At 42.3% G+C, this 26740-nt stretch overlaps 1 protein-coding gene across 15 annotated transcripts in view; it reads right to left on the reverse strand.

The window, feature by feature from the left end:
- LOC138751792 (sickle tail protein homolog) overlaps positions 1 to 26740 on the reverse strand; it is a 689307-nt gene that overhangs the window by 167647 nt on the left and 494920 nt on the right. For all 15 annotated transcript variants that reach the window (XM_069914590.1, XM_069914602.1, XM_069914587.1 and 12 more), the window contains one exon: positions 4549 to 4747. In XM_069914590.1, coding sequence (XP_069770691.1) covers positions 4549 to 4747 — 199 coding nt within the window. The remainder of the gene's footprint in view (positions 1 to 4548; positions 4748 to 26740) is intronic.

A 26740-nucleotide genomic window follows, 5' to 3' on the forward strand; every position in this document is an offset into this window, starting at 1 on the left:
TTTTCTGCAGAAGAAGAAATATTTGTAATCTACTCTAAAAGGAACAGCAACATCAGTAAGAATGCCTTTTATTTAAAATACAAACCATAATCAGAACTGGTCTGAAACAGGCTGTGCTGCACGGCCACAGATGGAATTCACATTGTTTGCCCAGATTCCAGGGCCATCTGGAAGTGATGTTTGAAAAGGTTTCTACTTAAAATAAACTATTGAATCAGATGAATACAAAAAGGCTGAGAGTGCAAAGTATGTAACTCTGGGGTGGATCTTGAGTTTCTGATTTCCAGTAGTTTGCACGAGCCTTTATTGTGGAGTTAACCATGGTGCACGTGATCTCAGCAACAGAAAGGCCCATTTGCACAGGGCTCTGGTCTTAACCAAGCCTATTGTGGAACAAGCAGCAAAGGCCAAAAAACATAAGGCATTTCTTAAGCATCTATTTGCATTCTACACAAAAGAGTCTGGAAAAACAACCAACTGAAAAACCTCACAAAGATAAGCGTATACAGAGCCGTTGTCATACCCACACTCCTGTTCGGCTCCGAATCATGGGTCCTCTACCGGCACCACCTACGGCTCCTAGAACGCTTCCACCAGCGTTGTCTCCGCTCCATCCTCAACATCCATTGAAGCGCTTTCATCCCTAACGTCGAAGTACTCGAGATGGCAGAGGTCGACAGCATCGAGTCCACGCTGTTGAAGATCCAGCTGCGCTGGATGGGTCACGTCTCCAGAATGGAGGACCATCGCCTTCCCAAGATCGTGTTATATGGCGAGCTCTCCACTGGCCACCGTGACACTGCCACATTGACCACCGCCAGTGGGCTGATAACGCCTCAAACCGTGCATCTTGGCGCCTCACAGTTTTGTGGGCAGCAACCTCCTTTGAAGAAGACCGCAGAGCCCACCTCACTGACAAAAGGCAAAGGAGGAAAAACCCAACACCCAACCCCAACCAACCAATTTTCCCCTGCAACCACTGCAACCGTGTCTGCCTGTCCCTCATCGGACTTGTCAGCCACAAACGAGCCTGCAGCTGACGTGGACTTTTTACCCCCTCCATAAATCTTCGTCTGCGAAGCCAAGCCAAAGAGAAATTTGCATTCTACTTTCCTTATTGAAAAGGTATCCCTAAAATCTTGTGTGGACTGGTGAATAAAGAGCAGTTGGAAAGATAGAACTCAGGGCTTAGTAAATGAAGGTGTTTGTGAAGAAATCACAGTGGCATGTTGGCTTTCATAAAGAGGGGATTGGAGTATAGGAACAGAGACGCCCTTCTGCAGTTGTACAGGGCCCTGGTGAGACCCAACCTGGAGTATTGCATCCAGTTCGTTCTGGTCTCCAATTTTGAGGAAGGACATACTAGCTATAGAGGGTGTGCAGCGCAGATTTACAAGGTTAGTTCCAGGGATGGCGGGGTTGACATATGGTGAAAGGCTAGATGAGGGGGGACATGATTGAGGTATACAAAATTATCAGGGGGATAGACAGGGTGAAGTCGGATTACTTGTTCCCAATGATGGGGGAGACGAGGACTAGAGGGCATAGTTTAAGAATACAGGGTAGGCCCTTTAGGACGGAGATGAGAAAACATTTTTTTACCCAGAGAAGTGTGAATCTGTGGAATGCTCTGCCACAGAGGATGGTAGAGGCAGATTCGCTGATTATGTTCAAAAGAGAGTTAGATAAGACTCTAGTGGGCAAAGGAGTTAAGGGTTATGGGGATAAGGCTGGAAAGGGGTACTGATGGTAGTGATCAGCCATGATCTGTAAAATGGCGGTGCTGGCTCGACGGGCCGAAGGGCCTACTCCAGCTCCTATTGTCTATTGTCTATTGTGTTTGAGCAAAGCTTTGATTCGAGTCACAGATCATCTTTGACAGATGACAGTTATCTTTGGGCTGGATGAGGGAATAAAAAATGCCATAAAGTAATTTGGAAAAAGAAATGGCAAGCTTTGGCCATGAAGGGAAAGGCTTGGGGAGCTAGTAATAACCATCACAACCAGATTATGGGAATATAGTGTTTCATGAGGTAAGAATGTGGCCACGAACATTCTGAAGGTCATCCAGGAAACCTCTGCCAAGTTGCACCTTCAGCTAATGGAGAAGTGTGCTGGAATCTTCAAGATAGTCGGTGTTCCATTGCAAACAGTAAAGCATGGTAGACTGGGGATGGAACAAAGAAAGCAAACCATTGCTCACGATCCAGCAACACATCTCAGATTCACTCTACCAAAGACAGGGTGATTTATGTAATTGAACATGGAGATACGTAGGAATTGGCAGATATTCATTTCTAATCAACTGGAAAGATTTATTGTCCAGGACTGAAGCAACATTCATATAAGGAAAACAGTAAAGTTTCTGCATTGAAAATGCTCCATTTGCCCAGAACTATAAATAGTCAGCTTTAAAAAGACACAATTTATGTCACTGCTTAATGAAGAATGATGACAAGCACATAAATGCACGGCATTTTTATCATTATCCTGCTTTCATACTTTTCTCAACTTATTGGATGCTATTAACGTGCATTCACCAAATTCTCTCAGCCAACACCAATGTATCAATGCACCTTCTGTTCTCCCCACCTCTCCCCTACCCTCTACTAGTAAAATATATCATTTTCTACACATATCCCGCTCTGATCAAAGGTTATTCACATTAACTCAGTTTCTCTCTCCACAGATTTTCCAATATTTTGAGGTTTATTTCAGATGTTCAAATAGTGCTGAGCACGAACAAATTCAAATCTGAATGTGTCAAACCGATGCCATGCAGACAACCCTCAATTTGAGGCGATGCTACAAATACAAATGCAGAGAATTGAAAAAGAAATTACTCACGAAACCTCCCTTGTCCCTGACCTGGTCCATCCAATCAGACAATATCCATGCTTACACATTATGCAGCTTCAAACCTTGATAAAAGGCTCAAGCCAAAAATGTTGGTTATGTTTGAACTGATGAGCTGTGTTATTACTTCAATTACTTTTGTGTATTACAGCTGTAATGGGTGTAGAATCCACTCACTGCCAGCACTGCTGACCTCACATTTAGTGGCCCAGGACCTGCAGATTTTGAGCTGCCCCTTGATCTTCAGCTTTTGGGGGAAATTCCCGTGATTGGCCTCCATGTTGATGGCCTGCAATGTGTAGTTCTCCCAGATGATTGACAGGGAAACCCCAGGTACCAAGTCTCAGCTGAATTACCTAGCAGCTAAAGTTAAGAACTTTATTCTTTCCTTAACAACCTGCTGGACAATCCCCCATCCCAGACTACCATAACCCTTCCCTCTGTGGAATTTCTCTGCCCACCCCCCCCCCCCACCTCCAAGAGCCTCCCTCCCCCAACTCCCCAACAAATCCTAAACAGAACAAGTGATATTGTTGTTTTCAGGTTTTTCACTTTTTCCGAGGTGCCTCACCACCCACATATTCCAGCTCATAAGAAACTCTCAGCAAAGCCTGGATTATGAAAAGGCGAGAAGATTTAAAATTTCATTTTTGTCATGTAATAAAGTCAGTACATATTACACAGAATTTGAATTAGTCTGCCGCAAGGCACACCGATTCGCCATTGGCAGAAATTGCTGTCAGAGAAAGAGAAGTCCCTTCAGACTCCCCAACTGTCAGTGGATTTGCCTCCAAGTGCTGCTGCAGCCCCCGCAGCTACACAGAGTCCAGTCCAAACCATCAGCAGCCCGGGCTCCACATCCAAACCTCTGGATGCACAGGCTGGGTGATTGAGCTGCCAGTGGAATGAAGAGGGATCATCAAGGGACTCCACATGCCAGCCAGTGGCACTTGGGCCATGGGGATCTCCAATCTCTGAGGAACTTCAACTGGTTCAACTAAGGGAAACAGCCTATTACAGTCTGTTACCTACTGGTCTGTGGATCAGACACAATCTGGCCCTTGGTGAAATAATTTCTAAGTCTGATGCAAACCACAAGATATCATACAACTCAATCCCAATCAGATCTTGCCAACCTCACGTGGTTACATTTGTAGTGTATTACTTGAGACAACCAAAGCCACAGCTTATCACAGAAGAAAATCTTTTCACAGAAAGACATTGTAGACCGCATCGAAAGAACCAAAGACTTGTAGATCCAAATCTAGGTTTTTATTAACTAAAAGACTGGAGCATATCACATGTAGGTCGACCAGTCCAGAATGACCTGGTCTGGCTAGGAGCAATCCTTTAAGACCTGCCAGTAGGCGTGGCTACACTCTCAGCCAATCACAGTCATCCTACACTACCATCTGTACATATACACATTGGCAATAGAATCTGTACATTCACAGACATGTTCAGCGGAAACAAAGATGAACTTTAATTTTGCTCATTCACCTGTATTACTGCAAAAGAAAATATCTTGTGTTAAGTAGATTTAAGTTTATTGACAAAAATGTATTTACAAAAGCAAACCTTAACTTCGAACATGGAATTTAAATACATTTGAATCTCAGGACTGTAAAACAAAGTTATCCCATATCCAACTGAGTACAAGTTAACAATATGAATGCAGCCACATTTACTTACCTCAAGTCAGTTAGCTCGTAGAATCCATTCCTAGCCTCATCCTTGATATACACAGCTACATTTTGAGATTCCAGCATCTTCATTGTGAGTTGCTTAGGGAAGGCACGTACAAAAAGTGCATGAACTGTATCCATTGATGTGATTTCGTTTGGCATTGCAAATTGTGCGATTTCATCTCCATACTGAAGATATAGTGCACCTGAAATAAAAATATGGAATGAAAGATGCTGAGAGAAAACAAGATTAATTACAAACATGCAATTCTAGCCCTGAAAACATCAGAAGTTCACAATAAATAACAGCAGGAATAGTTCCTGATCCTTTAAATGTTAAAAGTTAATGTTTTGCGTTCCATTAATAAACAACAAAACAAGAAATGTTGAATGATGCAACTAAAGGGAAGGTCCAAATTCTATACCCCATTTTGCTTTCTCATCCAGAACAGATCCATGTGTCAAAAAAGAAAGCGACACAAAATTTGTTTACCAAAAATCTAGATTTTGAGAGCTCCCCGTTTAGCATGATGCTGAAACAAGCCATGAAAGACCTCGACAATGAAGATGCTGTTTACATCTGGTACCGCACGGATGGCAGTCTCTTCAATCTGAGGCGCCTGCAAGCTCACACCAAGACACAAGAGCAACTTGTCTGTGAACTACTCTTTGCAGACAATGCCGCTTTAGTTGCCCATTCAGAGCCAGCTCTTCAGCGCTTGACGTCCTGTTTTGCGGAAACCTGAAGAAAACTGAGGTCCTCCGTCAGCCAGCTCCCCACCATGACTACCAGGCCCCCACATCTCCATCGGGCACACAAAACTCAAAACGGTCAACCAGTTTACCTATCTCAGCTGCACCATTTCATCGAATACAAGGATCGACAACGAGATAGACAACAGACTCGCCAAGGCAAATACCTTGACACAAAAGAGTCTGGAAAAACAACCAACTGAAAAACCTCACAAAGATTAGCATATACAGAGCCGTTGTCATACCCACACTACCCATCGCCTTCCCAAGATCGTGCTATATGGCGAGCTCTCCACTGGCCACCGAGACAGAGGTGCACCAAAGAAGAGGTACAAGGACTGCCTAAAGAAATCTCTTGGTGCCTGCCACATTGACCATTGCCAGTGGGCTGATATCGCCTCCAACCGTGCATCTTGGCGCCTCACAGTTCGGCGGGCAGCAACCTCCTTTGAAGAAGACCGCAGAGCCCACCTCACTGTCAAAAAACAAAGGAGGAAAAACCCAACACCCAACCCCAACCAAGCAATTTTTCCTTGCAACCACTGCAACCGTGTCTGCCTGTCCTGCATCGGACTTGTCAGCCACAAACGAACCTGTAGCTGACATGGACATTACCCCTCCATAAATCTTCGTCCGCGAAGCCAAGCCAAAGAAAGAAAGAAAGATAATGCAACAACAGGGTTTTGTTGAGTTACGTGAACACTTCAAGTGGCTCCGACAGCTGGAGATTGTCACCGTTGTCTAAAAAAAAGGACATTTGTAATTGCATTTAAGATGCTTTCTGCAAATCCTGAGTTTTCAAAAATTGGAGGAAAAAAAGGAAATAAATGATGGCACTAATCCTGGGGCCAGGTTTGAGTTGCTCCAGCATTTTATGACATTGTTTACAACTCAACTGCAATGTCAACTAGTTTGACCAGTTGTTTTACATTGAATAATTTTCTTTAAAAATGTGCATGATATTTTGATCAGCATGACCATCTTCAACTTTATTTTTCTGATCACTTTTTGTGTAATTGTAAATGAAGGCTGAGGGGGTCAAATGTTTTGGAATGGAATTTTTTTTGTCTTATTTGCAACATCAGGCAATTTCAGGTCTGGCAGTCCATATTTCGAGGCAGAATAAAGCTGTTACTGTTCTGTCACAGCTCTGTGCATCAGCTATATTTTCAGCGACCCTGACTTCTTGCCATAGTAACAATATTTCTCATTTTTCTGCACCTTCTGGTTTCATAGAAGACAAATTACTGGTTTATTTCAGAAATCTTCAGTCAGGCTAGTGAATCTTCAGAGAATTGTGGAGGTCAGATCAGTAACAGTTAAAATGGAGGTGGATTGATTTTAGAACCTTTCAGAAGAATTGAGGGTCGTGGGGATCTGATACAGAGAAGGAGTCGAAGATCAAGTCAGATCAGTCATTATCATATTAAATGCCAGGGTGGGCTTACATTTTCTTGTCCTCTTGTGTGAGAGTAAAATTGAGCTTCATCATAAGTGATGAACAAATTGAGAACTTCACATCAAAGATTACAACTTCAAGTTTTTTTTTAAATTACAGCTTCAATTTCCTAGCCATCTATCTGGTAAAATTTATTAAGCAGAGATAATTCATTTATCCTAAATTCACACAGTTCAGGAGAAATAAAGTTGATGCTAAAATTCAACTGAATTTCAAATACATCATTTCAGCATTGCAGTGCTCCTGATGGATACCCAATCACCAGGATTAATCACACAGCTAACAATATTGTCTCACTCTATTTCACTTTTAATAGAATGGTTTACAGCCAACAAAGATCTAATTTTCTCAAGTAATAAAATAGAAATGTAATATATTGCAAAATTGCCTTTTGTGGCCTGTGAGTGCCACGAATTTGCCTCCAGAGCTCCCGTTTAAGTTCAAACCATCGGCCAACCCCAGCCAAGATCCAAACATCTGGCACAATGAAGAAACCTTTAACACCTGGAGCCCTTCTTAACCTCAAGGCTCTCCAGAATCCCAGTTCCGATACCTGGTTCTCATGAGGCAGTCTCCAGCATCTTGCAGCCTGTGTGGAATCCTCGCCCACAAGTCGCCGACAGCTTGCCACCTGTGTGTGTCTATTTTTAAAGTATGCCTGTCTTGCACAAGTTTTTGCGCAAGATCTTTGAACACAATGCAGCAACCACTCAAAAGGTAACTAACAAAGACCTGAATACAGGCAACTAGAGAATCAATTACACAAACAGGATTGGGATCCTGTTCCACATCAGCCAAATGCCACCTATTCTCACTCTCTCTCTCTCTCCTCTCCCCCCCCCCCCCCACCGGCTCTTTCCCTTAAAAGCATCCATTCTGGCCTCATCAACAACCAAAAATGAATTTCTCGCTCGAGATACAATGCTGCATTGAAGGTTGGACTGCAGGTACAGCTTGTAGTGAGGAAATAAATCGACATGGTAATCTGGAACTGCTGTAATGGCAGCGCTGCCACTGGTATGGACCTGCAGGGAGCAAGGAGCAGAGATACAGCACTCCTGTGGGGTCCAACCACCCAGTCAACTGTCGTCAGCTCCGCTCAGGCTTTGAACAGCCCATTAAAGGAGCCGACAGTACTTTTATTTAAAATCCTGACACTGCGGTGCCTATGATCAGCAGCCATGAGGGTTTGCAGACTCCAGCGGAGTGGAGGACTGGAGCAGGGCACAAGAAATGGGGAGACTATCCCCCCACCCCACCCCGTCTGAGAAGGAGAAAAATGGAGATGATGAACGTGGATGGTGACCGTTGTGGGGGACTAGTAAGGGTCTGAGGCTCAAACACCCAAGCATGGGGGTGGGCTGCCGGTGACTCAAGGAGGTGAGGAACCCACAGAGGCTGTGGGCTGCTGGAGACTGCTGTCAGGAGACTCATGGTGGCTGCGAACTGCTGTAGACTGACTCGAAACTGGCTGAAGGGTTACCAGGTATCAGAACTCGGATGCGAGGGGGGTGCCAAAAGGACCGAAGGGTTCCTGTCAGAGGTTCGGATCTGGAGCTCAGGTTGCCAATGGTTTGGACTGGACTCTGTGTGGATGTGGAAACTGCAAATTGCTGGAGCCCAATCTACAGATACTCATTGATTCTGGGGAGAATCACTTTTGCTTCACTTTCTCTGACTGTAAGAGGCGCATCAGGCAATTTCTGCCGATAGCGAATCTGTCTGCCTTACAGCAGGCAAAAGCAATTTCATGTAATATGACACTGTTTTATTAAAAAGACAACAAATTGAATCTTGAATTGTTTACTGTAAGAAGCTTTGAATAGAGAAGCAGGGAGGTATTCTGCAGTTGTGTAGGTCCTTAGTAAGGCCACACCTTGAGTAGAGTGTGCAGTTTTGCTTTCCTGATATGAAGAAGAACCTTCTTGCTATTAAGGGAGTGCAGCAAAGATTCACTCGACTGATTTGTGGGATGGCAGGGCGGACATATAGAGAAAAATTGGATCATCTGAGATTATACTCATTTGAATTTAGAAGAATGAGAGGAATCTCATTGAGATATATACAATTCTGACAGGATTAGATAGGTTAGATGCAGGAGAATTTCCCCAATGTTGGGGAATCCAAAACAAGGGGTAACAATCCAAGAATAAGTGATAAGCCATTTAGCAGTGAGATGAAGAGAAACTCCTTCACTCGTAGAGTTGCAAACTGGTGAAACTCCCTAATGCAGAAAGTTGTTGAGGCCCTGAAGCTGCGTGATCAGCGATGACTCCATTGAATAGTAGGGCAGGCTCAAAGACCTGAATAGACCTCTTCAACTCTTATTTTCTCCCTTTCAATGTTTGCTTCATGACGTCATTCTGGGTATAGATTAATGTTGGATAGTCTCTTTATTAACTATGCATAAAAGTTAAAACTATATTTTTGAGACCAAATGCTGTTGAGAAGCCTGCCATTTACTGCAGACTTTCCCCTTACATTTGGCCTCCCAAAATGCAGCATCTCCCATGTGCTCAGATTAAACTCCATCTGCCATTTCTCTGGCCATATTTATAACCCCTCTATATCCTGTTGCATTCTTTGATAGCCCTCTACACTATCTACAACTCCAGAGATCAGGTGATTGACTTGGCCAATCACAAACTTTCCAGTTTTTTTGCTTTGAAAAACTCTTGTTACTTTATTAGTATGGTTGGGATCACTGTATTGGTGTAGGCCATCTTGGGCAAAGAGTGCGGGACAGAGGACATCGCTATCGGGGGATAAATACGATACAGAGTGCTACTATGACCAGGATGCCGAGTACTACCAGAATGGAGGACATGCTGGCCTCTCTGCGTTTGAATCAGGCGAGTCCACACAATTTATCGGATGCTACTGTTGGATTAAAGTTAACGGGTCGACGGTAAATTGCTTGATGGATAGCGGGAGTACAGAAAGTTTCATAGACCATGGACTGGTAGAACGCCTTGCTCTAAACACGTACCCGAGTGACCACCAGATTTTATTAGCGTCTAACAGACACGTAGCTAAATTAAAATATTTCTGCAGGGTCACACTGGAAATACAGGGCACAAAGCATTAAGAGTTTAAGCTGCTAGTTCTCCCATGCCTCTGTGCCCCCGTCCCACTGGGGCTGGACTTCCAGGGCCAATTGAAAAGCATCACGATAGTACACAATGGGCCCCTTAAGAACAGGCAACATGTAGCCTGATGGCCCTGAATATAGAAACCCCCCCCGCCCCCCACCAACTATTCACTCACCTCACTCCCAACTGCACCCCAGTGGCCACCAAGAGCAGGAGGTACAGCCCAAGGGACAGAGAGTTCATTAGACCAGAAGCCCGCAGACTCCTGCAGGAGGGCGTTATAGAGAAGTGCACCAGCCCCTGGAGAGCACAGGTCTTTGTAGTGAAGTCAGGGGAGAAGTGGCGCATGGTGGTGGATTACAGTCAGACGATCAACAAATTTACACAGCTGGATGCCTACCCACTGCTACGTTTTGCGGACATGGTAAACAGCATTGCTCAGTATAAAGTGTTCTCTACCATAGACCTCAAGGCAGCGTACCACCAGTTGCCCATGAGAGAGAGCGACGGGATATACACAGTGTTCGAGGCAGACAGCAGGCTGTATCAGTTCCTCCACCTCTCCTTTGGCATCACCAATGGGATATCCCTGTTCCAGCGGGAGATGGACCACATAGTAGACGAGTACCAACTCCAGGCGGTGTTCCCATACATGGACAATGTTATGATTTGCGGCCACTCTCAAGCTGACCATAACACTAACCTCCAACGTTTTGTTCAGGCAGCAGAGGACCACAATCTAACGTATAATAGGGATAAATGTGTCCTTAGCACGAGGAAACTGGCCATCCTGGGTTATGTGGTGCAGAGTGGGGACATCAGCCTGAACCCTGCCTGCATGTGCTCCCTTCTAGACCTCCCGGTCCCACACTCACAGAAAACCTGAAAGAGATGTTTGGGACTTTTCGCATGTTATGCATAGTGGGTCCCAATTATGCCAACAGGGCCCGCCCACTCATAAAAGCCTCAATTTTTTCCTCTCAGCCCAGCAGCTATCAAAGCCTTCACGGACATTAGGGATCTGATTGCAAAAACAACCCTGCGATCGTAGATGAGACGATCCCTTTTCAGATAGAGACTGATGCCTCAGATGTAGTGTTGGCTGCCACTCTGAACCAGGAGGAGCGACCAGTAGCCTTTTTCTCGCAGACCCTACAGGGGTCCAAGGTAAGACACTCAGCAGTGGAAAAGGAGGCTCAAGCCATGGTAGAAGCAGTAAGGCACTGGAGACATTATCCGGCATGTAAACGCTTTACCTTTGTCACGGACCAACAATCTGTGGCTTTTATGTTCGATAACCAGAACAGGGGGAAGATAAAAAATGATAAAATCCTGCGCTGGAGGATAGAATTGTCTATGTATAGTTATGTCATTCTATACCATCCAGGGAGGCTCAACGAGTGCCAAGATGCACAGTCCAGGGGCACCTGTGCAGCCCTCAACCACATGTCCCAGCTGCAGAGCTTGCACAATTAGCTGGGCCACCTGGGAGTCGCTAGACTGTTCCACTTCATAAAAACCCAAAATCTCCCATTCTCAGTAGCGGAGGTACGAATAGTAAGCAGGAGCTGTCCCATTTGTGTGGAGTGCAAACCGCAGTTTCACTGACCAGATAAAGCCACACTGATAAAAGCTACAAGACCTTTTGAGCGCCTCAGCCTCGACTTTAAAGGCTCACTCCTTTCCTACGACAGGAGCGTCTATTTCTTTAATGCCATAGATGATAACTCACGCTTCCCTTTTGCTATTCCGTGTCCTGATGTATCTGCAGCCACGGTAATAAAGTGCCTGAAATTCATTTTCAGCATGTGTGGATACCCCAGCTACATACACACAGATAAGGGTGCCGTCTTTATGAGTGCTGAGATCCAGCAGTACCCGAGAGATAGTGGCATCGCCACCAGTCGCACCACAAGCTATAACTCCAGAGGTAATGGGCAGGTAGAAAGGGAAAATGTATCGTCACTAACACGACATCTCATGGCCATATGTCTTCTTTCTCAAGAAAAGCCGCGACAGGCACAGTGCTGCCTAGATGGTTGATGACACTGGGACTGGCGATCCTCTGGAAACACTTCAGGCCACACAAAACGGACCCTCTGGTGGAGCCAGTGAAAGTGAGGCACGCGAACCCCCACTAAGCATACATTGCATTCAGGGACGGACGGGAAGACTCGGTGGCCACTAGGAACCTCATACTGGCCAGACGTATGGACGACACAGGAGAGCCACAGACCCTTACGGATCAGCAGGAAGGAACCATGGATGACGCGGGAGAGTCGCGGACCCCAATGGACCAGAACAAAGAATGACAGACACCAGGATGGAGGATTGTCACGCCACCCCATGGGGCCCCACCGAACAACACACCCCCAACAACCAGTACTCGGATGGAAAGCCCTACACCCCCTTTGCATACTCCCATCCAATGTCAGGAACCTCGGCCCTCAATACCCTCCACCACCCCCCCCCCCCGCCCCAGTACCCCGAAGATCCAGGAGGAAAAGGAAACCTCATCAGATACTGGACTTATGAACACATGGAAAAGGGGTTGGGGGGGGGGGGTGGAAGGCCAAAAATATTTTAAGGGGGGTGAATGTGTTGGTATGTTATTACACCACTAGGTCACCAGGGTCCTTCACCTGGTGACCTTGTCTATATAAACTGGTTGTTGCTTATTCTCCTTCATTCTGGCCTAGGCTTGCACAGAGGCAAGGCCGAGCTGTATATAAAAACTAGCATTTTACTTGCACTCTGTCTCGTGTGGTTGATGCTAGTCACCAACAAAAATGTTTCTATACACCTCAGAATTCATTTTCCTAATGCCATCAGTAGTTACATCATCAATGAAGATAAGTGTGCCAGTGCCTGTAACAGCCATACATGCCATGGCCATAACACCCCTACCACTATGTTTCACAGATGAGGTAGTATGCTTTGAATCTTGGGCAATTCCTTTACGCCCCCACACTTTGCTTTTGCCATCACGCTGAAACAGGTTAATCTTGGTCTCATCTGCCACAAGACTTTTTTTCCAGCATTCTGTAGGCTCTTTAAAATACTTCTTGGCAAACTGTAATCTGGCCATCCTGTTTCTGTGGTGAACTAGTGGTTTGCATCTTGCAGTGTAGCCTCTGTGTTTCTGTTCATTGAAGTTTTCTGTGGACAGCAGTCATCGACACATCCAAACTGCCCCCTGAAGAGTCTTTCTAATCTGTTCTACCATGTTTGAGGATTTTTCTTCATTATGATATTAATTTTTCTGCATCAGGAGTGAGATCTTCCTTGGCCTACCAGTCCCTGAGCTCACCAGTATGCTCTTTCCTCTTAAGGATGGTCCAAAGAGTTGACTTTGGTAATCCTAAGCTTTGGGTGATGTATCTTACTGTTTTACTCTTTTTTTTCAGCCTCATAATGGCTTCTTTGACTTTCATTGGCACAACTTTCAATGAGAAGAGTATTGTAGGAAAGGCAGACAAGTTTTGAGCATGTGGAATTATGACATTGTGGCCATTAGTGAAACTTGGTTCCAAGAGGAGCAGCACTGGCAGCTCAATGTTCTGGGCTCTGGGCTTCCGTTGCTTTAGACGTGATATAATGGGGGGGGGGGGGAAGTGGGGGGTGGGGGGGGTAATGGGATTGCTTGTCAGGGAAAATAGCACAGCTGTGCTCAGGCAGGACAGACCAGAGGACTTGCCTACTGAGGCTATATGGGTAGAGCTTAGGAACAGGAAAGGTACGACCACACGGGGTTGTATTGTAGACTGCCCCTACAGTCAGTGAGAAATGGAGGAGCAAATCTGTAGAGAGATAACAGATAGCTGCAATAAATATAAGGTTGTGATAGTAGCAGATTTTGACTGGGACTTTAAAAGGGCTGGATGGCTTGGAGTTTGCCGAATGTGTTCAGAAAAGTTTTCTAAATTAATATATAGAGGTACCAACTAGAGAGAGTGCAATACTGGATATCCTATCAGGGAATGAAACAGGACCGGTGACAGAAGTATGTGTAGGGGAACACATAATATCAGTAGTTTCAAGTTAATTATGGAGAAGGATAGATCTGGGCTTCAGATAGAGATTCTAAATTGGAGAAAGGCCAATTTTGAGGAAATGAGAAAGGATCTAGAATGTGTGGTTTGGGATAAGTTGTTTTCTGGCAACGATGTGTGAGGTAAGTGGAGGACCTTCAAAGGTGAAATATTGAGAGTAAAGGGTTTGCAGGGTTAAGAGTGAAAGGGGAAAAATTAAGGGGGAACTTGAGGGGTTGTGGAATGAACTTCCAGCTGAAGTGGTGACTGTGGCTTAATTTTAACATTTAACAGGAATTTGGACAAGTACATGGACGGGAGAGGTATGGAGGGCTATGGTCTGGGTGCAGGTCAGAGGGACTTGGCAAAAAAAAAGGTTCAGCACAGAATAGAGTGGCCGAAAAAGCCTGTCTCTCTGTTGTAATGTTATATGGCTCAATGGTTCTAACTCTGTTTCTCATGTTGAAAATGGCAACTACAGACTCAAAAGATGATCAAAAGCTTAGAAGAATGCCAAGCTATCTTATACCTGCACCAATGAAGCAAATAAATGTTCGTGACTAATCACAACTGTGTGTGAAGCCAAACGCTCCAAATAATATGGTACCCTGATATGGGAGAACTCTGTATAAAAAGTGTTGTAATTGCTAAATGTAGTCAAACCAAAATGCATACAAATAGCCTTGATTAAAATCTGAGATGTACACTTTAATTACATGTAAATTATATGATTACAAATTTAAAACTGTGGAGCACAGGGACAGGTAAAAGAAAAAGTATGTCTGTCCCAAATATTATGTTGGGCACTTATCACAAGCAACAAGACCCAACACTGATCCATGCAGAACATCACTGGTCACAGTTCTTCAGCTAGAGTAACAACCCTCCATCATTAACTCCCACTTTCTATGGATCAGCCAATAGCAAATTCAAATGATCAGTTCTCCATGACTCGCATGCACCTTTATCTTCTGGATCAGCCTACTGTGCAGGACCTTGCCAAATGCCGAACTAAAGTCTATGAAAATAGCTTCCTCTGACCTACCCTCATCAACTCTTCAAAAAACTTTGTGACTCCAGACCCACCAAGAGAGTATTTAGTGCCTCCCTAGTGTTAAGTCAATTAAGAATGAAGAGTAAACGGTGACATTGCCAATACTGCCCAAAGGTTGTCACTTAAAACACATCTATTTCGAGGTCCACGATTGTTCAGATAGATGACATCTTGGATTTGGGTGAACCACTTTTGACAGAGGCTTCCAGGACTTGTGCAGAATCATAGGACCTCAGGCTTATGCCAGAGAAAAATTTTGAGGCACCTCTTAATGAGAGGCACCTGGTACCCTTTCCTTCCACCACAAACCCTGTGAACGTCACACAGCCAGAATGTGCTGGCTCATACCAAACTGGTGCAACATCTGCAGTCAGCAAGTTGCCTGCAGTATAATTGTGAAGGGCCACACGATCTTAGTAGCCAAAGTACCATGCCTCAGTTGCCTCGTGGCCTGTGGTCAGGACTTTGTCAGTTTCCTTTGAGTGGTTTCTGCATAGTGCCGGAGGTAATAGAGCTCCTGGAGTGGGGTCATGTATTGGGATCCTTGAGTAACCGTGCTAGATTTAGACTCCTCCTCACTCCCTTCATCCTTTTTCCAGCCTTCTGCCCAGCTGCTCTCTGCCTTCTTGGTCCTTAAAGCTGCTTCACAGGGACCACCCACATATACAATCATATGTCCTTGTAAGCCAGTGCTCAGTTCATGCAGAAATGAACTTTGCTAAATTATACAAAACCCCAACTGAGAAACACCCAAACACTACTGGCAGTAGGAAATCTACAAGCCAGCAATTAAGCTGCGTCTTCCACAGAATCAATTCAAATTCCTCTGGTCATATGCTGTTCTCTCAGGTAAGCACCTGACTGGGAAGCTCAGCATTTGGTAAGTCAGAGAGCAGTGGAGGGAACATGGGGCAAGAGTACAACCAAACACACAGCTCCTTTGCATGGAACATCAAATTATATTTGATATGTACTATAAATATCACTGAAGAAAGAGGAATGGTAGAAGGAATATGAGGATGCCTTTAATTCAATTTAGAGAAACAGCACGGTTACAGGCCCTTGCAGTCCCTGAGCCTGCGCCGCCCCCCCCCCCAACTGATTACATCAACGGGACCAATTAACCTACTAACCCCATACATCTGTCGAATGTGGGAGGAAACCAGAGATCCCAAAGGAAACCCACGCAGTCAGAGGGAGAACAGACAAGCAACAGGTTTGAGCCTGGGTGACTGGCGCTGCCATTTTGTTGCACTGACACATTAACCATTTCAGAAACTAACCTTGCCTCACTCAATTGTTTTGTCAATATACCAACAGTTTCCTCTGAAAGGCCCTATTTGGCCCAAGTCCAATGTTGATTATGCATTATTAAAAAATGTTAATAGCAGCTCAACCATTCCCTGACACTAACATGAACCACGTATTTCTTGAGACAGGCATATTCTGCAATGATATTTGAGGTTGATATGAACTGATTTTTTGTGATTATGATCAATATCATCAGACATGTTTCCAAACGGAAATGACTCTTTCTTCTACGTGTTATTGCAATCAAGCCTAAAATGAGAGGTCAGCCTTAGGTCATCTCCAAATCCAATTCAGTATATTCTTGTCTCCTCGTTGACCTGGAAATCACCACTGGATGCAACCCTCAAGGTATAAACAAAATGGGAGGAGTCACGTGATGGAGTAGTGGCCGGTAGGAGAATGTCAGCCCTCTCCAGAAAAGAAGAAAAAAAAGTGAAGGGAAAGCAAAGCCCCAGACACACAAAACACAACAAATAAAAGATAAAGGTGTGGAGAAAAGAAAGAAAATGGCACCTAAGAAAGAAAAACCAAAAACAATGGGGAAAAAAAGAAGGCAAGACGCCGGAAGAGAAAGAGGAAGGCCTTACCTGCACGAAGAAGCGGGGACCCTCGCTCCCGAGGTTAGTGGAGACCCCCCCCGCAGGGTCACGACCTCCCGACCGCGGGACTGGAAAAATGGTGCACTGAGCCCAACAGAGGTGTGCAACTGCACACAACAAGGAAAAGGAGAAGTCACGTGATGGAGTAGTGGCTGGTAGGAGAATACCAGCCCTCTTCAGCAAAGAAGGAAAAAAGTGAAGAAAAGGCAAAGCCCGAGACACACAAATCACAACAAATAAAAAATAAAGGTATGGAGAAAATGGCACTAAAGAAAGAAAAAGCAAAAACAACGGGAAGAAGAAAGAAAGACGCCAGAAGAGAAAGGTGAAGGCCTTACCTGCATGAAAAAGCAGGGACCCGCCATGGAAAGAGGAGCCCACTCCCCGAGGTTAGTGGAGACCCCACAGGGTTGCGACCCAATAACCACAGGACTGCAAAAATGGCTAACGGAGGCAAACAATGGTGCACAACTGCGCATGCGCGATGTGCACGACAAGGACAACACCGACTGGAGGGGAACCAGCTGTGGAGCGAAACTCCGCAGCACGAACAGCTGAGAGAGGCCCAACAGCAGGGTTCCCAACTGGAAGATAGAGAAAGCAATGGGAACGGGAAGGGTGAGAAAGAAAAAAGGAAATTAGAGACACAGCAGATAACCAGCCCAGAAGAAGAGGACCAACATCAAGACACCATGGAAAAAAAATACCCAACAAACTGAGCCAAGCAGCTCAACAAGAAAGTCAGAAGAGACACAGATACAAGGAAGAGAAATAGAAGACACAAACCCAAGAGCAGACACAGAAGAAGAAGAAGAAGAACACCAAGCTCTGCACAGAGGAATAGGAGGTAAAATGAATGGACAGTACATTGATTAAAAAAAAGTTCAAGAACAAATGAAAGCATTAAAAGAATGGCTGACACTAAAATTTAGTGAAATTAAAAGAAAAATGAAAAGTACAGAAGAAAAAGTGAGTAGAATTGAGCTGATTATAACAGATGTAGGGAAAAAATTAGAAAATGTGGAAGAATATGTAAAAGAGGTAGAAATGGAAGCGAATGACTTAAAAAGCAAATTGGAAGAAAGTGACAAAAATGTTAAAGAAACACAGGAGTTGTTAGCTCAGAAGATGGATATAATGGAAAACTATAGTGGCCCTTAAGGAAGATGAAGAAGGCAAAGATATGAAAGAATTTATAAAAGAAAGGATCACAAAAGTCCTGGGAATGCCAGTAATGCAGGAAGGAATGGAAATAGAAAGAGCACACAGAACATTAGCCCCGAAACCACAGTCACAACAAAAACCAAGATCTGTTTTAGTAAAATTCCTGAGATACACGACAAGAGAAAATATATTGGAGAAGGCAATGAATAAAATGAGAGAAGATAAAAAAAAACAATGGAATACAAAGGTCAAAAAAAAAATTTCTGCCCAGACATAAGTTTTGAGCTCCTGAAGAAGAGGAAGGAGTTTAACGCAGCAAAATCGATCCTATGTTAAGATATCCAGTGGTGCTTAAAACAGAAAGTTCTCGGATCCAGAGAAAGCATGAGAATTTTCAGAACGCCTGCAAGACAGAAAGAGAGATGAAGAGATGTAACAAGAAGAAAGAAAAATGACAAACTACATATATATAAGTAAAAATAATGTGTAAGTAAGAACTAAAGGAGGGAAGAAAAGGGAAGTAAGGGAGAAGGGGGAAAAAAGGGGTAAAAAAAATTAATAATAATAAATAAATAATTAAAAAGAAACAGAGAAGAAAAGAGGGGAAACTTTGTTGTAATGTGAAGATAAAAGTCTTTTCTGGAGGGGGTTGGGTGGGAGAGAATAACAGTCATTGCGAAATCAGTTGACACTTGCGAACGGGTTCGCAGTCCGAATGGAGAGGGGAGTTGTGGTTGCCCGGCAAGGGTCACTTGGGGTTAAGGGAATTTTAGATATGGGAATGGTTGAAATATTTTATATTTTAGAAGTGTTGTCATACAGTGCGTTCAAAAATAGAAAACTGAAAAATGGAAATGGGGAAAAGGGGAAAGGTGGTGGTGAGGAAGCAGAAATGAGATGTAAACAAAGTATGAAATGGCCAGGTTGAACTATATGACTATAAATATTAATGGAATACATAACCAAATCAAAAGGAAGAGGCTATTAAATTTACTGAAAAAAATAAAAAAATAGATATAGCATTCGTGCAGGAAACACATCTAACTGAAGTGGAACACAAGAAATTAAGGAGAGATTGGGTAGGGCACGTAACGGCAGCATCATATAACTCAAAAGCCAGAGGTGTAGCTATATTAATCAATAAAAATGTACCAATCAAAATGTTCCAGCAGGGAGATACGTAATGTTAAAATGTCAGATATATTCAGAACTCTGGAATTTGGTCAATGTATATGAACCTAATGAAGAGGATCAAAAGTTTATGCAAGATATTTTTTTTGAAGATTGTAGATATGCAGGGGAATATATTGATAGGAGGGGACTTTAACCTTAATTTGGATTCAAAGATGGATAAAACTGGACAAAAGACTAGCAGAGAGAACAAAGTAGCCAAAATTATGGTTAAATCAATGCAGGAAATTCAACTTTTGGATATATGGAGGAGACAACAACTAAAGGAGAAGGAATACTCATATTATTTGAGTAGACATAAAACATACTCAAGGATTGACCTGTTCCTGTTGTCAGTCCATATCTAAGGGAGAGTTAGGAAAATGGAATATAAAGCTAGATTGTTATTGGGTCACTCACCCCTGTTATTAGCAATAGAGCTGAGGGCCATCCCACCAAGAATGTATAGATGGAGATTATACTCCATGCTACTTAAAAGACAGGATTTTAGAGAATTTATTGAGTGCCAAATTAAAATGTACATTGAAATAAATACAGAATCAGTGAAAGATAAATTTATATTATGAGATGCAATGAAAGCCTTCATCAGAGGGCAGATAATAAGTTATGTAACTAAGATGAAGAAGGACTACAATCGGGAAATAGAACAGCTGGAAAGGGAAATAGTAAGTATAGAAAAAGAACTAGCAACAAGGGAAGATACAACAAAAAGAAGAGAATTGGCAAACAAAAAAATAAAACACTACAAACGTAATAAGGTGGAGAAGAACATAATGAAGATAAAGCAAAAGTATTATGAGCTAGGAGAAAAAAACGCACAAAATACTAGCTTGGCAGCTTAAAACAGAACAAGCTAAAAGAACAGTATTGGCATCAAGGAAAAAGGACAAACAAATTACATATAACCCAACAAATATCAATGAAAACGTCAAGGAATTCTATGAGCAATTATACCGAACTGAGAACGAAGGGAAAGAAGACAAAATAGATGAGTTTCTAACTAAAATTGAACTACCGAAATTGCAAGAAGAGGAGCAAAACAAATTGATAAAACCATTTGAAATAGAGGAAATACAGGATATATTAAAAAAAAGCGACTGAACAATAAAACGCCTGGAGAGGACGGACTCCCAATAGAATTCTATAAAACATTTAAAGAGTTATTAATTCCTCCTCTCCTGGAAGTAATGAACCAGATAGAAGAAATACAAAACTTTCCATATTCATGTAAAACAGCAATAATTACAGTAATACCAAAGACGGGGAAAGATCCACTAACACCAGCATCGTATAGACCAATATCTCTACTTAACTCAGATTATAAGATAATAGCAAAACTATTAGCAAATAGATTGGCCAACTGTGTACCATATATAGTAAAACTAGATCAAACTGGATTTATTAAGAAAAGACGAACAACGGACAATATCTGTAAGTTCATTAACTTAATCCGTGCAGTACAAAGAAATAAGACGCCAACAGTGGTGGTTGCTTTAGACGCAGAGAAAGCCTTTGACAGGGTAGAATGGAATTATTTATTCAAAGTACTACAGAGGTTCAACCTACCACCGAAATATATTAATTGGATTAAAACATTATATAATCATTGGCGAAGGTGACAGTAAATGGATATATATCGAACCAATTTAAATTAAGCAGGTCAACTAGGCAGGGATGTCTACTATCTCCCTCACTGTTCACTTTAGCTATAGAACCCTTGACAGAATTGATAAGAACAGAAAATAAAAGGGATAAAAAGAGAAGGAATATAAAATCAGTCTATTTGCAGATTACACCATAGTATACTTAACAGAAACAGAATTATCAATAAAAGAATTACATAAGAAATTGAAGGAATATGGAGAAATATCGGGGTACAAGATCAACACAAATAAAAGTGAAGCGATGCCAATGAATAATGTGGATTTCACAAAGTTTAAGAAAGAATCACCATTTAAATAGCAAACACAAGTAATCCAATACAGGTATTAAACTAGATAATAATCTAGGCCATCTATACAAATTAAATTATCAGCCATTAATTAAGAAATTACAAGATGACTTAGAACATTGGAAAGATTTACCACTAACACTGATAGGAAGGGTAAATTGCATTAAAATGAATATCTTCCCAAGGATACAATACCTATTTCAATCTTTACCAATTCCCTTAACAGAGAAATCCTTCAATGAGCTAAAGAAAATAATAAGGAAATTCTTATGGAAAGGGGGGGGGGGGGTGGAAACTGAAGATAGCGCTAAATAAATTAACTGAATGGTACAAACAAGGGGGCTTACAGCTACCAAACTTTAAGAATTATTATAGAGCAGCACAATTAAGATATCTATCAGACTTTTATCAAACAAGGGAAAAACCAGATTGGACCAAGTTAAAGCTAGATAAAATAGGGGAGAAGGTACCAGAACATATACTTTATAAGTGGGATGAAAAACTGGTACAATATAGAAGTTCACCAGTACTGCACCATCTGCTCAAGATATGGAAGATTCACGTAGAAAGGAAAAAAACAAATTACCAACTACCAAAATTACTATTGATGCAAAATCAACTAATCCTTTTCACGATAACCTTTCCTTTAGAGAATGGGAGAGAAAAAGGATCAAAAGAATAGAAAATTGTTTTTTGGGAAATAATTTATTATCTTTTGAACAAATGAAGTACAAATATGGAATAATTTACAGTACAATGTTTGCATACCACCAACTGAAAACCTACTTGAAGGACAAATTGGGAAGCAGAATGAGGTTACCAGAAGGAAACAGCTTTGAATATGTGATTACAGACACAATGATAATTAAAAGATTTATAACAAACATGTACATCAAACTGCAAGAGAAAGAAAATGATGAAATAAGCTGTAAACCCAAACAAAAGTGGGAACAAGATCTAAACATAAAGATAAAAAATGAAAAATGGGAAAAGCTATGCTCTGGAACTATGAGAAATACAAAACACACGAGGTTACGCATGACACAATATAATTGGTTACATAAGCTATATATCACAGCCCAAAAGTTAAATAAAGGGGACCCAACAGTATCAGATAGATGTTTTCGCTGTAAGAAGAAAACAGGAACAAAGGTACATGCAATTTGGGCATGTGAGAAAGTGGAAAATTTTTAGGAAGATCTAAGTCAGGTATTAAATAAAATCACAAAAAGCAACATACCAAAAAATCCAAAGATCTTTCTTCTAAGTAATATAAGAAGTAAAGAATTAGGCCTCAAACTGGATGAAGCGCAAAAAAGATTCATTATGATAGCCTTAGCTGTAGCAAAAAAATGTATAATGTCAACTTGGAAATCAGAAGAGAGCCTAAGAGTACAGCAGTGGTACATGGAAATGAATAAATGTATTCCATTGGAAAAAAAATTAACACTGTGTATATTCAAATGGGAAATGTTTCTGTTTATTTTGATTAATATGGTTCATAGTGTGAAAAATAAAAAAAAATTAAAAAAAGGTATAGTCAAAATAGAGCTCTGAGCATTTGCGTCAGAACTCCTCTGTCTTGCCTTCACCAGCTTAGTTAGATGGTTTAGCATTCCATTGGGTGAGTTGGCATCGGCCACAAATGATTTTGTTCAAAATCAGAAATGAGCTTTTGCAGCAACTTTCATTGCACACCCTGCTCAAGGTTGGCAAGAGGTTGTGAAAGATGTCACACTAATGCAAGATATTGTTTACACCTGTAGCTATTTTCACTCACCCATATTAAATTCATTGATTAACATGCCCACAAAGTAGAAGTCTGTCCATTTAATTCATTTAGTTCTAATGCGCCAATAGGTTTAAACTCATCAGCAAACCTAATCACTTTGTAACGTTCAAGAGCATGTCATTTATGTGAATTAGAAACAGCCGTGGTTAATATCTGGAGTGAAGTATATGACAGTCAGCTCTTACCTGCTTCTGAATCATGGGTGGTATTGTGTAGTCACCAATGCCAAACACCAGCGTTCTCTATCAATGCTCAGTGCATCTTTGAGAAATACAGTAAATGATCGTATTGCTCAATAGAAATCCTGAAGCTATTTTCATTGTCCAGTCCCTTCACAAGCTGTGTAGTTTTCCAAATTTCAAGTGTAAATATTATACTGATATGAAAATTAAATTTTTAAATGCATGTAATAGTTAATCGCATGTAAAAGTCCACCCCTTATTTTTGGCCCTAGAATCTGGTATTTTCCATATATTATGTGTAAAGATTGATCCCCTATTTTTGCCCTAAGCCATTCATCCACCAGAGCTCCCAGCGCCCTGATTGTGGAGACTCATCTAGTCTGAGGCTGCCCATCCATCCAAGCTCCCAACCCCCCAACCACCATCACTCACCCAGGATCCTGCTGCCCGCTCATCCAAGCTCCCGAAACCCCAGCTGCTCACCCATCCAAACACCCAACGCCTCGAACACAGATTTACCACTTGGTCCCGGATCCTCCCCCCACCCCACCCCACCCATCCAAGCTCCTGATGCCTCATTCGAAGTGGGTTCTTAACCTGTTCGAAAGTAGTATAATGTGTAATAGTCAACCCCCTAAATTTTACCCTAAAAATTAGTTCACAAAATTTGACTATTACGCTTAGGCTTACCCTTGAAATGGTCGTTTGAAAACGCTTTCAGTGATGGTGACTGCAATATGGAACACTGTGCGAGAGAGTGTTCATTCTCTCCATTTTTAAGTAGTACCTGGGTGAGTACTTGAAAGACAGAGGCATAGAGAGTTACGAATCAATGTTGGTAAATGGGATTATTGTGGATAGGATACACAAAAGCTGCAGATGCTGGAATCTTGAGCAAACAAAGAATTGCTGAACCAACTTATTCACGGGTAGAAATGGTACGAGGCTATTGATGGTCAGCAGAAGCATTCATGCCCAAATGACCTGTACTGTGCTGTATTACTCTGACCTTTAGTTTCACATTTATCAAATTTTCTTTCACCTGAGTGGAAGTTCAAATAGCTTCATGTCAACATTAGGAGTCAAAGACCCTGTTGAACTTATCCTGAATAGAAACGAGGACCAGATACAAGGCCATTACATGTCGGGCCTCCGCCTTAAGACTGGCTACGGAGCGGATGGAAAAATGGGAACTTACTATTTAGACTGCAGCCCGAAAAGGCTGCTTCAGCATCCCATTCAAAGGAGAGGCACCTTGTAGTGCCCTCCAGAGCCCCATGGAGTTGGAGCGACTGCTGTCGTTGCTCCACCCATCGACGTGACATGACTGAAGTGAGCCGAAGAAGAAGAGCCCTGTACTGGATCGTGGTGGCCCCGGAGAAGGCAAGTCTAATGCTGATGATGTTCTCAGCCTGTCTTGGTGTTCAGAATGAGACCCAGCGTATCCTCAGTAAGGCCATTAATGTCATTAAAACTCTGATAAAATTCACGCTCCTGTGTCTCAGGCTGACGACGTCACTGTGACCTCACGAGCCTGCCCCCAAACAGCCGCTTAGCGCGGCTGCCTGTTCAAATCAATCAGTGGAGGGCTGCGCTGCGGAGATGATCCCTCTCGTAGCGGAGTTGGAATATGTAGCTCGGAGACCGCATCTGCACCTTCAGAAAGGTGGGTGATTATGCGTTTTGGCAGAGTTTCTCCACCTTTACATCTCAACTTTTGGGCTATCTCAAATGGCCTATAGGAATGTGTCATAATAATGAATATGTATGAGATGTACCGGAAGTCACGTGATATGAGAGAGAGATAAGAGCACAAGCAGGAGAACAAAGGAAACTGGAAAATAAAGACACTGAGAAGTTTACCTGATAAAACTTGTGTTTGATGTTTTATTAACTTCACATTTCGGGCCACAAATGTGACAGAATGCTTTCACCAGAAAGAGCACTGGAACTCTTTGGTTGCCTCTCATCACCCTCCAAACCCACCTTGCTTCATCATTGACCATAAAGTCTGTGCCAGCAATAACTTCTCCAAAAAGTTTTTCTTGTGAGCAGAAACATTGATTTTGACATTTACTACAACCATACATTTAGCACTTTCAGGGATGTGAAAAACACATTCAAACTCATTCATTTGCTGAAATTATTCGGTGTGATCACAGTGACTGAGCCAGCAAGCAGTTCCTCTCCAGGGAGTTCATCAATAATAACAAATGACTGCTCATTATGTGATAACATCTCCAACAAACACTTTCTCACCCCAGACCCTGGCCACAGAGACACAGAAATGAAACCAGGTTTATAAATAAATGAAATTTTTCATCTCCATTCAATGAAATGATAAATGTATTGAAAATAAATCTGCTCACAAGCATTTCACTTCTAAAGAGAAATACAGAGCCCTCCATAATGTTTGGGACAAAAGATTCTTTTTTCCTTTATTTGCCCCTGAGCTCCACAGTTTAAAATTTGTAATCAAACAATCAGGATGTGATTAAAGTGCACATTCCAGGTTTTATTCAAGGTTATTTGTTTACATTTTGGTTTGATCTTGTAGAAATTACAGCAATGTTATACATAGTTCCTCCATTTCCGTACCTGGGCTACATTGACTCCTGCTCTTTTTCGCTTCTCCCGCCACACCTCCTCTCCTCCATTTCAGGGCACCATAACGTTTGGGATATTTGGCTTCACATCTGTTTGTGATTATTCAGGAATATTTAATTACTTCATTGGTGCAGGTATAAGAGAGCGAGGCTTGCTTCGAAACCTTTGATCACCTTTGGAGTCTGTAGTTGCTGGTAGTTTTCAATGCGAGGTCTAAAGTTATGCCAATGAAAATCAAAGAAGCCATTATGAGGCAGAAAAACAAGCAGAAAACAGTAAGAGACGTTGCCCAAACCTTAGGATTACCAAAATCAATGGTTTGGCACATCATTAAGAAGAATGGTGAGTATAGTAGTCACAGGGGGACTGGTAAGCCAAGGAAGACCTCATTATGAAGAAAAGCATCCACATGCCTATCCAACAAATCAGTTACACTCATCAGGAGGCAGATGTGAATTCGTCAATGTCTGCAGAAGACTTCATGAACAGAAATACAGAGGCTACACTGCAAGATGCAAGTCAGGAGCAAGCCAGGATGGCGAGATTACAGTTTGTCAAGAGTATTTAAAAGAGGTCTTGTGGTCAGATGAAACCAAGATTAACCTGTATCAGAGTGATGGCAAGAGCAAAGTGTGGATGTGTAGAGGAACTGCCCGAGATCCTAAACATACACCTCTTCTGTGACTGGGCATGTACGGCTGCCACAGGTACCGATGCACTCATCTTCTTTGAATATATAACTGCTGATGGCAGCAGTAAAATTAATTCTGAGGTGTATAGAAAAATCTTATCTGCTCAAGTTTGAGCAAATGCCTTCAAACAACGACGTTTAATCCTACTAGAATATAATGATCCCAAACATGCTACAAAAGTAACAAAGGAGTTTTTTAAAGCTAAAAACTGGAAAATTTGTGATTGACCCGACTCTGGAGTTGTAGATAGTGTAGAGGGCTATCAAAGAATGCAACAGGATACAGAGCGGTTACAAATATGGCCAGAGAAATGGCAGATGG

This window comes from Narcine bancroftii, chromosome 1, assembly GCF_036971445.1.
Source record: "Narcine bancroftii isolate sNarBan1 chromosome 1, sNarBan1.hap1, whole genome shotgun sequence".
NCBI lineage: Eukaryota > Metazoa > Chordata > Chondrichthyes > Torpediniformes > Narcinidae > Narcine > Narcine bancroftii.